Here is an 18738-nt window from a genome sequence, read left to right on the forward strand (position 1 = left end):
GAATCTAGATCCTAGGCAAAGGATCATTCTTTAAAAGGTAGGAAGAACGAAAGACAAAGGCTTGAACCTAGGCCTGGGAAAGGAACACGGCTAAAAAAAGCAATAACGTAAGGTTCCTCGCTCTCCCTACCGCGAATGGGGGCAGGCCCGAACTACACTTCCCAGAATGCAAAGCGGTGGGGCGGCGCTAAAGAGATAGTGTGTTTTTACCTCAACTTGGCTCCAGGCGCTTCAGGTTTGATTATAAACTCCAGTCTCTCTTCTTGGGTCTCCTCCACCTCAGCCTAATTGGCTCCGTAAGCTGGGCGTGGGAGGGCGGCTCAGACGTCACTGGCAGCGGTTGAATGGAGGCTCTCAGCCCCGCGAGCTGATGGTAAATGAAGTCCCTTCTCTGGTCAGAGCTGTAGTTTCTCCAGCTGCGTTGGAGCAAGAGAACTACATTACCCAGTAAGCCTCGGGGCTGGGAGGCGGCGTGGGGGCGGCCCCTCACGTCTGGTACAGTCATCCCAAGCCTCTTCGGCGGGACTGTGATGGCTGGAGAGATGACGATCTTAGGTCAGTGACCAGGACTTCTCTATGGCTGTTGTGGGCACCGGAGCAGTTTGGGGAGGCCGGAATGGGTGGGGGTGGTTGTCACCTCCCGAATCCAATTGGTGCAGTGGGAAGGACTCGGGAAAGGTGACTTAGAGGCGGTTTTTGGTTTTTCGGGGCGCCGGATTGAGGGTCCGTCCAGAAATGGCCTGGGCCAGAGTAGGCCATGTAGGGCCGGCGGCGACCTTCTGCGTACATCCCAGGGACATCGGGCTTCGGGAAGGGTTCTTTTCAAAACAACGTCGATTTTGAATCGTTGGTTGAATTGGGGCCTTTGAGAGGCTGCAAGAACATGTATCTCCAAGACCCTTTTGTGGAGGAAGGGGGAGGAGCAGTACCGGCGGCCTGAGCTGTAAGACTCATGGGATGCTGCAGTTTGAGAGAGCCCCGCCTCTTGGATGTATAGTCTGATGCACTTTCCACCAGTCTGAGTTAGTAATTAACCCTCCCCGAACGAGAAAATAATGAAATGTTTCTGAAGTTTTCCACGTAGGAGCAAGAGGAAAGTGGGGTTGGCACTTGATTTCATTTTTTTTTTTTTTTGAGTTATGTGTTGATGAGGATGAGCTCACAATTAGTAAAACAGACTCCTACAAATTGACGTTTTGGGTCATATGTAACACGTATGGACATAATCTGAAACCAAATAACATATTAATTGTAAATTCGAAGTGGCCTCTTTCTTCATCCTTTATCTTTACAATCTGCATGGAGTTTGTTCATATTTGTGTGTGTGTGTGTGTGTGTGTGTGTGTGTGTGTGTGATTTTTTTAAATCAATATTTGTTGAGCATCTGCTGTTTGCTAGGAGCCATTCTAGTGCAAGGGATACAAAAGTGAACAAAACCTGCTTTCAAGGAGCTTTATGTTGTATTTAGGGTTACACATTTATGGTTCTCCGTCCCTAAATGTTAACTTCTGCAAGAAGTATTTTCTTAATTTGTATTTACATACAGAAAAAGTTAACTGTGTTCTGTTGTAAAGTGGCAGTTTCATATTTAAACTACTTTCAAAATCAGTTTACCAATTTATCCAGTTCATCCTTTTGAAAGGAAAAAGGAGATGAGGGGATAAAAAGTTTTAGTCCCCCAATAACAGAGTTTTTGCTGTGGAAATTTAATAATGGAGTTTCTTTTAAATGATGACTAAAGCTGTTTATAAAGCTATAATATCTAAATATTAATTGATCAAGAAATTGAATTATATCTATATTTATCTAGCTTTTGCTAGAGATGAATGGCTTTTCCTGTGAGTATTAGCACAATTAATTATATGTTTTTACTTTTTCTTCACCCATAGGTGTAGTACACAGACATACAACTACAGGGGTTTTTTGGTTTTGTTGTTCGTTCATTTTAGCTGTATTACAGTCGTTTTGCCGTATGAAAAACTTGATGTCTGAGAGGAGTGTTGTCTTTAGTACTATAAAAGAAAATATTTTGAGAGTGTATTAGTCTTTTCTCAAAGAGTGTTATTAAAAGGACTTTGCTATTGTACTAGTTTAATAAAACATGTATTTTCATTTGCCTATATTTCAGGATCAGCTGTTTTGACTCTCCTGTTGGCTGGCTATTTGGCACAACAGTACTTACCATTGCCTACTCCTAAAGTGATTGGCATTGACCTTGGTACCACCTATTGTTCTGTTGGGGTGTTTTTTCCTGGCACAGGAAAAGTAAAGGTCATTCCAGATGAAAATGGGCATATCAGTATACCCAGCATGGTGTCCTTTACTGACAACGATGTATATGTGGGTTATGAAAGCTTAGAGCTGGCCGATTCAAATCCTCAGAACACAATATATGATGCCAAGAGATTCATAGGCAAGATTTTTACCCCAGAAGAGCTGGAGGCTGAAGTTGGCAGATACCCATTTAAGGTAAGTGATTAAACTATAATCTGTCTTAATTTTAGTTAAGCATACTGTTTCAATTAATGCTTTGGCTTCAAGCTATAAAACATTCTGTTTCAACTTACTTACTCTGCATGGAAGCTACATTATGACAAGCAGTCCTACAGCATTTCCAGGATGACTTAATTCATTGGCTCCACAGCTCTATCATGGACTTGGAGCCTTACTCTGTTCTTGCTTTGCAATCCTCAGAATATCTGCTTAGCTCTTTGTTTCACTGTAGCAAGAAAGCTAATGAAGCCCCATGAACTATGGATGGATGGATGGATGCCTGCCGGCCTGGTTAGCTGTTTCATTGTAGCAAGAAGGCTAATGATGCCCCATGTACTATGGATGGATGGATGGATGGATGGGTAGATGGATGGATGGATGGATAGATAGATGGATAGATGCTCTGTGTGGTAGGATATACATATTTATATACTTAAAAAGAGATCACAGTAGGCATGCTATTTTATGACTTGTTTGAAACTAAGCAATGTGACATGGTTCCTTAGAATGGCTATTCCAATATTTAATTGTCCAATCTCAGTAAGGGCACATTTTTTCCCCTGGTTTTCCACTTATGTTGCGGGTTCAGTGAATATTCTTGTACATATATCTTTGTGTACTTCTTGATGATTTCCTTAGCTTGAATTCTAGAAGTAGAAGAACTTGAGTTCTTTAAGTACTTTGATTTATATTGGCAAATTGTACACTGAAACGGTTGTGTACTCTTTACTTTTTTTTAGAGGACCTATACCTTCCCTAGTTACTGTTTGTTTTTAAGATTTATTTATTTTAGGGAGAGACAGACAGAGTAAGTGTAAGTGGGAGTAGAGGCAGAGGGAGAGAATCTTCAAGCAGACTCTGTGCTGAGCATGGAGCCTGCCACGATACTCAGTCTCAGAGCCCTGAGATCATGATTGAGCTGAAACTGTGAGATGCTCAACCAACTGAGCACCCAGGTACCCCCCCCGCCCCAGTTACTATTTTTTAATCTTTGCCAATATGTAAGTGAAAAACGGTATTTTTGTATTAATTTGCATTCCTTTGATTTTTATTGAGGTCAGATTTTTTTAAAATTTGTTTATTGGCATTTTTATTTTCTTTAGTGATTCATTTCTTGTCCTTTGTCCTATTTTTGGGGGGGTTCTTTTCCTTTATAAAATACTTTGTGATATGTTTACAGTGTTTTTTTATGTTCTTTTTTTTAACTGATGATATATAATTTTGCTTTTGAGCTGTCAAGAATGTTAAATTTTTATGTGGCAAAATCGTCTCAAAATTTTTTAAAAAATGGTTATAGACTCTTATCATGCTTACAATAGCCTTTCCCATCCTATCCACTTCTATTGCTAATGCTTTTACATGACTATATGTAGGTTTGTGTTTTGCCAGTTTTTTTCTTTTCAGTATTTTATTTTTTGTCTAAAACATTTTTTTCATCATGATGAGTGTACTCTTTAATCCCTATCACCCATTTCACCCATCCCCCCACCCATATCTTTTAAATATTTAAGTGTTTTTTCCATAGAGGGTTTTTCATGTAAATTGTGAAGTGGAATTCTACGTGAATAGCTTTTATTTATTTATTTATTTATTAAGGTTTTATTTATTTATTCATGAGAGACAGAGAGAAAGAGAGGCAGAGGGAGAAGACGACTCCCAAGGAGCCGGGAGCCCGATGCGGGACTCGATCCCAGGACCCTGGGATCATGACCTGAGCTGAAGGCAGATGCTTAACCATCTGAGCCACCCAGGTGCCCTAAGTGAATAGCTTTTAAAACTGATAGCTATATCAGTGCTGCTTATTGAATAAAATTCTTAAATATTTTATACATTTTCAAAGGAGAAAATAAGTTTGTCCCATGCATTTCTTAGGTTTATTTCTTTGTTCTTTTTTTAGCTTTTTTCTTAGGATCCTTTATCAATTTATAAGTCTTTCTTAAGTAATGATTAAATTATATAGAGCTGTACATTTCCTCAAAATTAAGAATTTGAGTACATTACTTACTGATTCAGGAATTATTTTTTTCCCAAGTTTTATTGGGATATAATCAACATACGGCCCTGTATAAATTTATGATGTACAGCATAATGATTTGACTTAAATATATTGTGAGATGATTAGCACAATAAGTTAACATCCATCGTCTCATATAGATACAAAAAAAGAAAAAAATTTTTTTCCTTGTGGTGAGAGCTCTTGGAATTTACTCTCTCAGCAACCTTCAAATATACCATATAGCAGTATTAACTATAGTCATCATGTTGACATTACATTCCCCGTACTTATTTCTCTTATAACTCGAAATTTGTACCTTTTGACCACCTTCATCCATTTCCCCTACTCTCCCCCCATTCCCTGCCTGTGGTAACCTATCTAATCTCTTTATCTCTGAGTTTGGTTGTTGTTTTAGGTTCTACATGTGAGAGATCATACAGCATTTGTCTTTCCCTGTCTGACTTAACTGCGCTTAGCGTAATACCTGCAGGGTCCATCCATGTCACCAGCAGCAGGAATTTCTTCTTTTTTATGGCTGAATAACATTCCATTGTGTATGTATATCACAACTTTATCCATTTATCTGTTGATAGAAACTTCGGTTGTATTCATGGCTTGGCCATGGTAAATAATGCTGCTGTGACCATGGGGTGCAGGTAGCTCTTCTGCATAAGGGTATATTCCCAGAAGTGGAGCTGCTGCATCAGATTGTAGTTCCATTTTCAGTTTTTTGAGGAACCCCTGTACTATTTTCCAACCAAGAGTTAGTTTGAGTTTTCTTGCTGTTAAGTTTCTAAGTGTTGTGATTTTTTGTTGTTGTTTCTGTTTCATGTGGGAACTGACAGTATAGTGTTTTTGAACCTCATTTTAATAGTATCTGTAGCTTATTTTTGTTTTTCCCAGATAGGTTTGTAGATGGGTCAAGTTTTCTTCATTGAAATCTAATTATGTAGTCTAGAATGACCAGGGTAAAATTCTTACAATTTCTTAGAAGACTTAATTCTCTTTACTCTTGATATGAATTTAGTCTGTTGGTGAAAGTAGGATAGCATAATTTAGAATTAATCTAGTTTTTTAAATGTATAACCACATTAGCAGGGATAATGACTTAATACATGTTTTCATGGAAATAAGAATATAAGTGATATTTGATTCTTGGGTAAGAACATAATGAAGTACTAAAATTATTCTTGTTAATATGTGCCAGAACACTTTTTCAGGTATCTATTATTTTTGGAAACAAGTTAACTAAAAAAAAAAAGAAGATCCTAAGTCAAATACATGATCCAGCAACTTTTATTCCTTATATTTCATCTTTTTTTCTTTCATTCATTTAACAGATATATATTGAGAATCTTCTGTATTCCATTTATATGCGTGGTGATGGATTTTATTATTCTGCTGTTATTGTAGATTTACTTTATAGATTTTAAAGTATAGCTTTTAATAACCTCTAATCTTAGTAAATGATAGATTACAAATAAATTGTATGACCTTATAAAGTTAAGTTTTTTATTGAATAAGTCCAGTGTGTATGTATGTATGTATTTAAGTATATATGTGTATGTGTATATGTATGATTTTACATTTCTTTCTCTTTTTTTCTTTTTTGGCAAATCCTATTCCCAGGTTTTAAACAAAAATGGAATGGTTGAGTTTTCTGTGACAAGTAATGAGACCATCACCGTTTCCCCAGAATATGTTGGCTCTAGACTACTGTTGAAGTTAAAGGAAATGGCAGAGGAGTATCTTGGAATGCCAGTTGCCAATGCTGTTATTTCTGTACCAGCAGAATTCGATCTAAAACAGAGAAATTCAACAATTGAAGCTGCGAACCTTGCAGGTAATATCACCCTTGCTTGAGTTATATTTTTCTCAAAATGTTCTTAGGTTGAAAATCTTCTGTAGTAGGGTGTATCACTTTGCAAACCACCTAACGAGGCACATAAATAAACCCAAAGTGGGTAAATTAGATGGATTTTGATATAGGTTTAGAAATAGAAATTAAGAAAATTTTATAGCACAATGTAAAATGCAACATAGTATGAAAACAGCCAGTTAGGTAGGCATATAATAAAGGCTGAGAACATGGGTGCATGTTAGCAATGAGGAATTTTTTTCTATAAACTTTCTTTAATGTTATGATGAATATAGTATTTTTTTAAAATCTGAGGTGGAAGAGAACTCATTTAAAACCATTCCATAAATATTGAGTGCCTTGATAAACAAAACAGATAAATCTCTCTTCTCATGGAACTTATATTCTACTGGAGGGAAACAAAATCTGTATTAAAGATAAGTATATTGTGGGGTTTCCCTGTCTCAGCATCATTTGATATTTTGGGCTAGATAATTCTGTGTTAATGGGGAACTGTCCTGTGCATTGTAGGATAGTTAGCAGCACCCCAGCTTCTACTCATGAGGTGCTAGCGGCCCTCTCCTCTCCAGGTAGTGATAATCTTCTGTCTTCAGATGTTGCCAGATGCTCCCAGAGGGGCAAAATTGTTCCTGGTTGAAAACCCTGATATACTATATATCAGAAAGTAACATGCAATGGAAGGAAAAAGAGTAGAACAGGAACAGGATTGCTGGTGGTGATCAGGAGGTGGGGGGAACTTGTAAGTTTTAGAGTGGTCAGGTAGGCCTCATTGAGAAAGTGACGTTTAAGGAGATTTGAAGGAAGCACGTTTGTTAGCCAGGCTGATACATAGGGTAAGAATATTGCAGGAGAGAGAATGGTCAGTGTAGCCGCCATAAAATGGGAATTTGCTGGTACATCTGAAGATGGTATGTTGGTCAGTGTGACCAGAGCAGAGTGAGTGATGAAGTCAGAGTGCTAAGGGAAAGGGTATGAATTTAAATAAATTCTTCAGAATTTGAATAATTTTTTATGGCTCCTGATATGTAAATGCTGTATTACTTTCCAAACCACTCATGACCTATGACAGGTTAAAGCAGGAAGTTTGCGCAAGGAAATCTGATCTTTTGCCTGAACTTTCACTGTTCAGCATTACTTTCAAGATGAGATTTGCTGTATATTTCAGATTTACATTTGAGGGTCTTAAATTTTACGTACTTTTTTAAGAGGCATTTTACCTATTAGAACATTTCATCTAGATTTTTTAAGTAATCTCATCTGTTTACTTATCTGCTTTTTTTCAAAGTCACTTTAAAAAGAAGAGCATAGTAAGCTTATTTCGTTTCCACAGCAATTTATTATAGCACATAATGATTAAAGTTTTATTGCTCTTATATTCCCAAGTAAAATAATGAAAATTAAAAGGGGCTAGGATTTTTTAAAATTAAATATTAAATAATACAGAGTAGAATGATGTACTCCACTGAATCTGGGCTTTTCGTATATTAATAATTTTTTAGAATGATTTTAATGATTTCATTTAGAACAACCGATATTTATCCTTCCCATTTCATTATTTTTGATGGGTTTGTGACTACTGTCTTTGTTACTCAGTGGAGTTCGTGTCGCATAAAACACACTAACATGGTATGACATTGAGGGGGAAGGAATTTTGAGAATGGTGTCCTCTGATGCATTGTTCTTCCTTCCAACCAATCTTACAGGACTGAAGATCTTGAGGGTAATAAATGAACCCACAGCGGCAGCTATGGCTTATGGCCTCCACAAGGCTGATGTCTTTCATGTCTTGGTGATAGATTTGGGCGGAGGAACTCTAGATGTGTCACTGCTAAATAAACAAGGAGGAATGTTTCTAACCCGAGCAATGTCTGGTAAGAAAAATACAGAGAGACTAAAAGAGGTTCAGGGGCGCCTGGGTGGCTCAGTTGGTTAGGCGACTGCCTTCAGCTCAGGTCATGATCATGGAGTCCCGGGATCGAGTCCCGCGTCAGGCTCCCTGCTCAGCGGGGAATCTGCTCCTACCTCTGACACTCTTCCCTCTCGTGCTCTCTATCTCTCATTCTCTGTCTCTCTAATAAATAAATAAAATCTTAAAAAAAAAATAAAGAGGTTCAGATAATGCTTTCCTTATTATCACACCTAATGTGTTAAGTATTTATTTTTAAATTTTTTTCAGGGGATGCCTGGGTGGTTCAGTCGGATAAGCGTCCAACTCTTGGTTTCAGCCCAGGTCATGATCTCAGGTTGTGAGAGCGAGCCCAGCGTGGGGCTCCGCACTTGGTGCAGTTCTGCTTGAGATTATTTCCCCCTCTGCTCTTCCCCTTGACTTGCGCACGTGCTCTCTCTCTCTCTCTCTCAAATCAAAAGAAATAAAATAAAAATAAAATTTTTTTCAGTATACTTTGACTTCATTTTGGTAGTCTGTATATGTAATTTTATAACCACCACTTATATATATAATAACAAAAACTGAAATCTAAAAAAAAATGACCGAGGCAAATGAATGTATCACTGCCAGTTGTAGCTCACTGAGTCGGTAGGACTTCATGGCTTTGGTGAAGGAAACGAGAGCAAGAAAAATCCTTTAAAATGAAGAGTGATCAGTTTATTTCATTTGCTAACATGTTTTACAAAATAGATATGCTTAGAAAATCTAATAATAGTATTCTCTAGGAAATTATAGGTTTTTGTATTCTAAATCTTTTTTTTTTTAAGTATTTTGTTTTAAAGAATGGAGCCTGTTTAAAAAGTGAAGCTGTAAGTTATAGGTTGTCTAACTTCTGCATTTTTCTTTTTCCTAACTGGACTCTTTAAAACCAAATTCAGTGCCAGGGATTTATATTAACATTAATCTTTTCCTTTTAAATCTCTCTCCTTTTTTTTTTTTTAAATTTTCGCTCTTAATCTAGCAAACAAAACGATTTAAAAAAAAAAAAGATAAAATGCCTACTGGTACTTTTTAATTCTAAAGACTTTCTTCTCTTGAGAGTAATGATATTCAGTGCTTTTAAATTGCTATTAAAAGCTAATCTCTTGTCAACCTTTATCTTCTGAAAAATTATTTAGGGATATCATTAAGAGATATTTCCTTTTTTATTTAAAAATTTTAACCAGATATGCATTGTTTTTTAATCATACACATTTGAGTTAAAATTACTTTAATCCAGTTATTTTTAATCAGTCTTTGTATGAATAAAATCTAAATAGTTAAGTACATTAAGCAAGAGATTTATTCATTATATCATTTTCATACATACTACACATGTATATGCATATATGCCTACAAATACATAAATGTAACATACGCCTTTTTATTTTTAACTTAGGAAACAATAAACTCGGAGGACAGGACTTCAATCAAAGACTGCTTCAGTATTTATATAAACAGATATATCAAACATATGGCTTTCTACCCTCTCGGAAAGAGGAAATTCACAGATTAAGACAAGCTGTGGAAATGGTCAAATTAAATCTGACTCTTCATCAGTCGGCTCAGTTGTCAGTATTACTGACAGTGGAGGAGAAGGACAAGAAGGAGCCTCAGAGTAGTGATGCTGAACTGCCAAAGGACAGACGTTCTCCCACTGATGGCCACCATGTGAACAGTGTGTTGGGAGCTGGCCTTTCTGAAAAGAAAAGCGGAGAAAGTCAGGTGTTATTTGAAACAGAAATATCACGGAAGCTCTTTGACACCCTTAATGAAGATCTCTTCCAGAAAATACTTGTACCTATTCAGCAAGTCTTAAAGGAAGGCCACCTGGAAAAGACTGAGATTGATGAGGTGGTTTTGGTTGGGGGTTCTACTCGTATTCCTCGAATCCGCCAAGTCATTCAAGAGTTCTTTGGAAAGGATCCCAACACTTCTGTAGACCCTGACCTGGCAGTGGTGACAGGAGTAGCCATCCAAGCAGGGATTGATGGAGGCTCCTGGCCTCTCCAAGTCAGTGCTTTAGAAATTCCCAATAAGCATTTACAAAAGACCAACTTCAACTGAATTATGGAGGGATGATTATTTGTGATTGTCTGATGAGCTCTTCCTCCTTATCAGACCACCTCCTCCAATAAAGAAAAATCTTTAAAACATCTCACAAATTTACCTGAAAGCTAACATTTAGATACACAGAATTTTACATAACATTTTGTTTTAGGATTAAATGTGACCGGATTGATCCTCTTTGATTTCGGAGAGATCTCACTCCAACAAATACTTTTAAGATGATAGAATTGAAGTAAAACTTACAGGAGCATGGGTGGTTTTGTTTCCTGGGATCTGGAAGTAGATAACGATATGCACTTAAAATTACATTCTGTAAACATTGCCTAGTATCAATATTACGATTCCCAGTTCTTACTAAATTGTATTAGCAGGAGCTGGTAATTGATTTGCTTGGTTATCACATGTAACTATTAGTTCGAACTATACTTGAAGGACAGTGTTGGTGTCAGGTTTTTACGTTGGCTGGGAGATAGCAGTATTAGTAATATAAGCTGCATATATATATATATATATATATATAATGTTCAGTAACTGCCATATAATAAATTGACTTTCACAAATTCAGTTATGTGTCCTATTTACATAATCTGCATTCTCCAGATTTTTAAAATTATTTATTGTATTAACTTATTTTCTTTCTAAAATAGCTGTAGATTTATTCAGATGTTTCAATACCAGACAGTAAACGTAACCAATTTATACTCCAGTTCCTTCTGTTGCTATGCATCATTCTCTGCTTGGATTTCCATGATTCTGCCTGGTTAGAAAACAGTAGGGAATTAATAATTTCATTCTACACGTCTTGATGTCACAATAAAGCCATCATTACCAGCTCTTTTTTGTTACCCAAGACCTTTGCAGACACTGGTAAGTACCAGTAATTAGCTACAGTATTTATGTTTTTGCTTTTGTTTCTTTGTTTATTTTGAGTAAGCCCTGGAGAATGTAGCTTGCATTTGAACTATCAAATCATATTTGATTCAGAGATTTTTCCCCATATTAGTTTTGAATGAGGAAAACGTGCTCAGTTGTAAAATCCTTATTGTTTCCCCACTATCATTTTACAGTAGTCACACTTGGACTGTTTTTAGCCTTAAGGTTAGTATGTGTTGCGAGTAAAAAAATTTTGAATATTGGAAATAATGTGGCAATCTAATGTGGAGGGCAATGTGGAAGAATTTCTACAAATCAGTATTTGTAGCAGTTTTGTTTTGTTTTTGTCTGTTTCCTTTTAGAAATGCTACAGGGACCAAGAAAGAAAATGTAGCAAGCAGTTATATTTCTGTGATGGCCATATTAAAGACTTTTTTTTTTTTTCTTCATGCATGCTTCACATTAATATTCAAAGATTACATTCTGGTCAACATTTTTGTTGATGTAAAAAGTATGTCTGTTTTATCTGTTGTTGAATTTAAGGGATTTTGAATTTCCAATCACTGAAAAACAGAACTAAGCAAACTCATTTCAGCAACATCGAAACATTTCAGCTTCTGAGAATAAAAAGCTGAATGTTAATATTTTTTGCAGATCTAAAAAAAAAAGGTTAGCAATGAGATTGCTGTTAAAACACAATTTCAATCACATAGTTTTGTGTACAGAATGTCTAGTAAGTAGATAGAAAAATAAAAAATGTTTGTTGACATAATTTATTTTAGAACTAACAGAGAAATGCCAAAGATGAATCCTTCACTGCGTTATGAAAATATTCAAGTGTTCTCTTGGACTTGATATGAATCTTTAATAGATTTTAGAATTGGAAAAGATCTTTTTTGCAAAGGTCTTAAGAGAAAAGTGTTCAATCTATCAAAATCTCCACTTACATTATCAGCTTTAACCTAAAGCATTTTAACATTTTTAAAAAAAAATCTTGACTCTTTCAAATACATGAGCTAGTTCAGGAAGATCTGTTACCACTTTTTAGTGGAAACAATTTGCAGAACAGGCAGCTAATCTCATATACTAAAATTGGAATTTAAATGTGTCTGAAAAATAGAATGGCAGTGTTGGAATTTGGGGGCAATAGTTTAGCATATTCTCTAGTATAGTTACACCTTTAAAAATACGAAGTAATGTCTGTCAGTCATATTTTAGGGGCCTATATATAAATGGTCTTGAAATCAATGTAGTTTATTTATTTAAAAGAGAAAGGGATCCCGAAAGGGATCATTTATGCCTAATAATCTTAAGACATTTTTCATAAAACAGTACATTCTGGTTGTACATGTAACTAGTGTTTTTTGAAGTGCATTAACTTTTTAAATATTAACTGTTGTATGGTTAGAGTATGTGAATGAGTAATTTATTCTGTATCAGGAATGTTTCGGTACTGTGTTTTCACTCCAACCACTGACTTCACAGATGCTACTGTGTATAATAACATGTACGGAAGATTATATAGTTATTGTGCATAACAGATTGTGCCTCTTAAATTTGTGTGTAGACAGGTAATTCACATTTTAATGTAAATAAATACCACTTTGCAGTTTTTTAAACTGTGTCCTTTCTCTTCCATTCACGGCTAGGCCAGAGTACATATTTAAGGTTTATAAGTGAAAAGGGAAGCAGGGACAGCTGATGTGATGCTCATGCATGTGAGCTCAGCAGCTATTGCCTGCTCCCCTGCATCCTGACTCTGGGGTTGCTTTTATATCCTTTTCCACTTATTTTCCTAATTTAGAAGTGACAGTTCCTGTATCATATGAACAGGAGCTCCAGAATTCTGAATACCAATTCATGACCTTTGACTATAATGGAGCGAAGACCTAAATTAATCTATAGTTAGTGAATAATCCTACTGTAATCCTTTGGTTGATTTCAGTAATACTTCATAATTTTGTAATAAAGTCTGTCTTACTCTTTGGACAAAAACTATATATACATATTTTATATATCTAAAGAAATTCATTTGATTAGTATAGTCTTTTCAGATGAGCCCTTAAATAAAGATAGTAGACTTGACTTTCCAATAGTTCCTGTGATTCCTTCATAGTTTTTCTAACCACCATTGCTGAGGGACTCAAATGAAGAAATATAGTGACACTCCCATATTTCGTTTATTTAACCAACAAAAACACAGTACCCCATTGAGGGTAGGCAGCCTACAGCGTAGCCTCCAATGACCCCTATTTTCTGGTATTCATCTCCTTTTGTGATCTTCTCTTGACTTTGGGCAAGATTTGATGACTCCCTGCTAATGATGAGAGGTACATGGTGAATAAGCAACCCAGCGGACAGCTCCACCTTCCAGCTGTGAGCGCCTTCTCAAAAGTGAGCCCTCTCTTCCTTCAGATAATGTGGCCATGGTTGAAGTTTAAGTATAATCTCATGAGAGACTTAAACCAGAATAGTCCAGCTAAGTGGAGTCCTGACCCATGGAAACTACAATATATTTTTGTTGTTTTAAGCCACTAAGTTTTGGATTAATTTGTTGAGCAATAGATAATAGAGTACTAATTATGTACCAGTACTGTTCTAAGTGTTTTAGCAATGGGGCGCCTGGGTGGCTTAGTTAAGTGACTGCCTTCAGCCCAGGTCATAATCTCAGGGTCCTGGGATCAAACCCTGTGTCGGGCTCCCTGCTCAGTGGGGAGCCTGCTTCTCCCTCTCCCTCTGCCCTTACCCCCTTCTCACTGTCTCTCAAATAAGTAAATAAATAAAAATCTTTAAAAAATGTTTTAGTGGGAACCAATTCAGTTTTGTTCTAGCAAACTTACGAGTAGGTACTATTATCCCCATTTTCAGATAGGGAAATTAAGGCACAGATGTGTCAAGAAATTTCCCTAGGATTATACAGCTCATAAGTGGCAGAGTCAGGATTTAAATCCAATCCATGCTCAAACGCAGTGCTGTGCTGCTTTATCCATCACATAATACAACTCCATAGTACCGATTTTATTCAGTTACTAAACTACTGGATGGTATCCATGAAAGACTTCTTATTTAGCTGATGATATTAAAATTACAGATTTTGATAATGCTATTTAGTCCCTTACACTTCTGACTAATTCATTGGTTTTTGTGAGTACCTAGTGCAAAGAAAATAATATTACAAATGGCTATGGTAGAAAGATAAGGAAATAAGCAAAGAAGTTCAGTGACTTGCCAATTTATGTGGGCTTGTAAGAAAATGCCACAATAAAATAGGTTATTATTGGGGCACCTGGGTGGCTCAGTTGGTTAAGCGACTGCCTTCGGCTCAGGTCATGATCCCGGAGTCCCGGGATCGAGTCCCACATCGGGCTCCCTGCTTAGCAGGGAGTCTGCTTCTCCCTCTGACCCTCTTTCCTCTCATGCTCTCTCTCATTCTCTCAAATAAATAAAATCTTAAAAAAACAAATAAATAAATAAAAATAATAAAATAGGTTATTATTTTAGCTAAGATTCTGAAGCTCCTGATTCTGTAGTTCTCAAGTTTCTGCAAGTTATTAAAAATTCTCCTGATGAAGTATGAAAGAAAATAAATTTGCCTTGGTAAAGCATTTACTTAATTTGTAATATGAATTAACGGACATTAAGTAAAAAAAAAAAAATTGACATTACTTGGGTGTTAAAGCAGAACCAAATACTGTTTGTTTTACACCTCATTGAATTAACTATCATTTGGCTTACGTAAAAGATCTTGTAACTTTATAAACGTATGTATATCACATAAACACACATTTCCCCTGTTAAGAGTTCACCTTAATCATCCATTCACCTTAAATCATCTAACATGGCCTCTATAGTATTGGAAATTGGAACCTGGATCTCAGTAGTTGTAATCGCTACTCTTCTCTGTCTCCCAGTTTGCTAAACTCAAGCTATTTTGCTGAGGTAAGTCTTGAAAAAGACTTTGTGGCAAAAAGTAGTTATGGCAGAACCTGCTAAATGCTATTGCAGTATCTTTTCTATTCATTCTTACTTGTGTTGTTTAGAGCAGCAACATCCACTGCTTTAAAAACTGTTTCCCAGCCTCCCTTGCAGCTAGGGGTGGCTAGTGATACAATTCTGACCACTGACATGTAAGCATAAATCAGTAGATAAAAACCCCACAGGCTTTTTTTTTTTTTTTAAGATTTTATTTATCTGACAAAGATCACAAGTAGGCGGGCAGGCAAGCAGGCAGAGGGAGAGGGAGAAGCAGGCTTCCCGCTGAGCAGGGACCCGATGCGGGGCTCAATTTCAGGACCCTGGGATCATGACCTGAGCTGAAGGCAGATGCTGAACCGACTGATCCACCCAGATGCCACCCCCCCCCTTTTTTAAGCTTACACGTTTGTGCTGTTAAATGTGTTGTTCCTCACCATTCCTTTCTTGGAATGCAGACATGATGCTGGGGTTAAAGCAATGGGTTTTTGCAACTACCAACCAAGATGTGCTATGGATGATGTTTGAGCAAAAGATAGAAGCAGCCTGGTGGTGTTATGGAACCACCCTGCCCAGCTTTGTCCTCTCTACCTTGAGACTTCTTTCTACTTAAGAAAAATAAACCCCACAAGGGGTCCTGGCTGGCTCAGTTGGTAGAGCATGCAACTCTTGATCTCAAGGTTTAGGCATAGAAATTACTTTAAAAAATAAAAAATAAAAACATAAAAATAAACCCCTTAGTTGTTTACCCTTCTTTCTTTGTTTTCCTTCTTTTCTTCCTTCTGCTTTTAAACTTACGACCCTTACTATAGGGTTAAACATTTGGCCAAAGTGTCATTTGTTGGACTTCTGTTTTTGGCCAAGATGGAATAAGAAGGAACTCATTTGACTAAATAATCAGACAAAATACATGAAACAACAGGACTTTATACATCATGGTCAACATCAATACATATCCATTACCTTCGTGGAATCACTGGTATGGTAATACAGGGAAAGCAGATGGCTGTTCTGTAATACTGGGAGATTGTTGCACAAAGGCTCAGAACAGAGAGCTAAAAGCAGGTGTTCAGAGGGAATCAGTGGCAACTGAAGTGTTATCAATATGTATACCTAGCTCCTGTTTGTCCTCCACTGTCACTCATTCCAAATCATTTATGTCAGCCTTGCTTTCTGATCACCACATGACATTTTCTACTACACATATTGGCAATAAACCAGCGGTCATTCATAAGTATATTAATGATGAGTTACATTTTTGAAGCATGACTTCAAAAATTGAACCTATATCACTTCCGTTGGCGCACACAAAACAACGCATGTGTGGTGTTTTCTTTCTAAACATTGTGGAGCAAATATTTGTCAAATTTTTCAAATTTTTTTTATAAATACCACAAATATTTCTCAAGTTATGACCTATTTTTACATTTTACTCCTAGGTCTATTCATATTTATTTTGTTCTTTGTACCACGCTCAGGAGATAAAAGATTCCTAGCTTTGATCAACTGTATAACTAACTGTGTGCTCAGAGTGGCCAATCTATACATAACAAGCGAGCAACTCTGGTTACCTCGCCAGCAATCATCAAGAGAAGCCAGTCAGCCTTTTCCCAGTTCATACCCATTACCTTATTAATTCAGCCGCAGAGCAGTCACATGAATTACCTAGATACCATTCATCTCCATAAGCACATTTAGAGAAATGTAGCTTACAGAATAGCTATAAGTCTTGATTTCAGTATTCTACAGATGGCCCACGTGCTTGCAAAATGACAGCAAGGTGAATTAGGAAAACTAGAAGGAACTAGATCTGTCCTGACTGCTGCCTTCTCAAGTGACATAATATAATAACCTGATAATAATATGATACCATATTGTGTACCACTGGGGACTAGATCTTATTTTAATCTCGTTACCCCAAAATTGCTGCATATAGAATAGACTTTTATAAACATTGGCTCGATTTTGTCCTTTTTATTCACTTCACAGTGTGTTCCATGATGTTTGTAAATATGAGACTACAATTACAAGGAGCTGTGACTGTTGATATTTAGATAATAGCTAACATGCCATTGAATGTTTTCTACATGCCAGACACTGTCCTAAGTGTTATGTGTTATGTGATTTAATTTTCAAAAACTTTAGGAGGTAGATAAAACTGTTACTCCCAAGTAAGCCCAGAGGAGTAAGTTAACTTGCCCCAGTTTACACAATTGGAAAGTGGTGGGAGTGGGCTTTAACACAGGCACCCTGTCCCAATATCCTGAACTCTTCTAACTTACTGTATTTTATTTTATTTTTCTTGATTATTTTTCCTAAAAGCCTGTACAGATCAGTTATAATTATTTGTGTGTATTAAAATATAGCATTATGGGGCGCCTGGGTGGCTCAGTTGGTTAGGCGACTGCCTTCGGCTCAGGTCATGATCCTGGAGTCCCGGGATCGAGTCCCGCATCGGGTTCCCTGCTCAGCGGGGAGTCTGCTTCTCCCTCTGACCCTCCCCGCTCTCATGCTCTCTCTCTGCCATTCTCTCTCTCAAAAAAAAAAAAAAAAATCTTTAAAAAAATAAAATATAGCATTATGTCTTAATACTGTTTGATATCAAAGCTATGTTTAAAAGTATATGAAATTGCCATTATTAAACCATTTTGACCTACAAAAATGGCTATTTCATATGGTTCAAGCTAATGGTATATTTGAAAAAGCAGCCTGCCCCCAAACTTTAATTCCATTTACTATGCTTTCAAAGCTCTTGGTTTAAAATCTTTCTCCCCCATTTTTAACCACCAGACTCTTTTTAACTGGCTCTCCCAGGAATGAGACATATTAGTAGGAACTGGAAAGACCATCAATTTTCTCACCATGTAGACCTGGGTTCTACATATTATTGGCCAAGATCCTCTTGAAATCTTATTTTTGACAAAATGGGGTAGATAATACCTTTCTTATATTTAGTGAAGACTGAAGTAACAAAAGATTCCAATGCCTTGCACATTTACTTGGCATATGGTATGCTTTCAATAATAAATATCCTCATTATCCCTAAAAGAATTCAACTTAATCCTGCTTAGCATTTTCCTTCTATTAGCTAAGGTAAAAATTTCTACATATTGAAATTATAATCATTATTTTCTTAATATATTTTGTAATTAAAATCTTTAAACAAATCAATCATTGACTAAAGGTGTTTTCTTTTTACAAAATTCAAACAAACTACCTCTCTGTAATCCAGTCATATTGAGTACCCTGCACTTTGCTTCCAGTGTACTTCAGTGACTGAATAACCTTGGTGAACATAATTGAAATGAAAATGTAATATTAATTTCTTAAAACATGACAAAATTATCTTTGAGTACTTTTGGCTCAGTCTTTTTTTTGTTTTGTTTTTACTTAAATTCTAGTTAGTTAACATACAGTGTTACCATAGTAACATATAGCTTCTTAAAACGACGAAATTATCTTTCAGTGATTTTGGCTTAGTCTTTTTTGCTTGTTTTTATTTTAATTCTAGTTAGTTGACATATAATG

General features: G+C 36.4%; 1 protein-coding gene across 1 annotated transcript; it reads left to right on the forward strand.

Annotated features, from left to right (window-relative positions):
- Positions 1 to 490: 490 nt before the first annotated feature.
- HSPA13 (heat shock protein family A (Hsp70) member 13) lies at positions 491 to 12857 on the forward strand. The gene is made up of 5 exons (XM_028116812.2): positions 491 to 555; positions 2129 to 2469; positions 6119 to 6332; positions 8072 to 8239; positions 9695 to 12857. The coding sequence occupies exons 1-5, from the start codon at positions 531 to 533 to the stop codon at positions 10360 to 10362; spliced, it is 1416 nt and encodes a 471-aa protein (XP_027972613.1). The 5' UTR covers positions 491 to 530; the 3' UTR covers positions 10363 to 12857.
- The last annotated feature ends 5881 nt before the right edge of the window (positions 12858 to 18738 follow it).

The sequence above is a fragment of the Eumetopias jubatus genome, unplaced genomic scaffold (genome assembly GCF_037043125.1).
Source record: "Eumetopias jubatus isolate StellerSeaLion01/CBP00866 unplaced genomic scaffold, mEumJub1_p1.0 scaffold_1, whole genome shotgun sequence".
In the NCBI taxonomy this organism is placed as follows: Eukaryota; Metazoa; Chordata; class Mammalia; order Carnivora; family Otariidae; genus Eumetopias; species Eumetopias jubatus.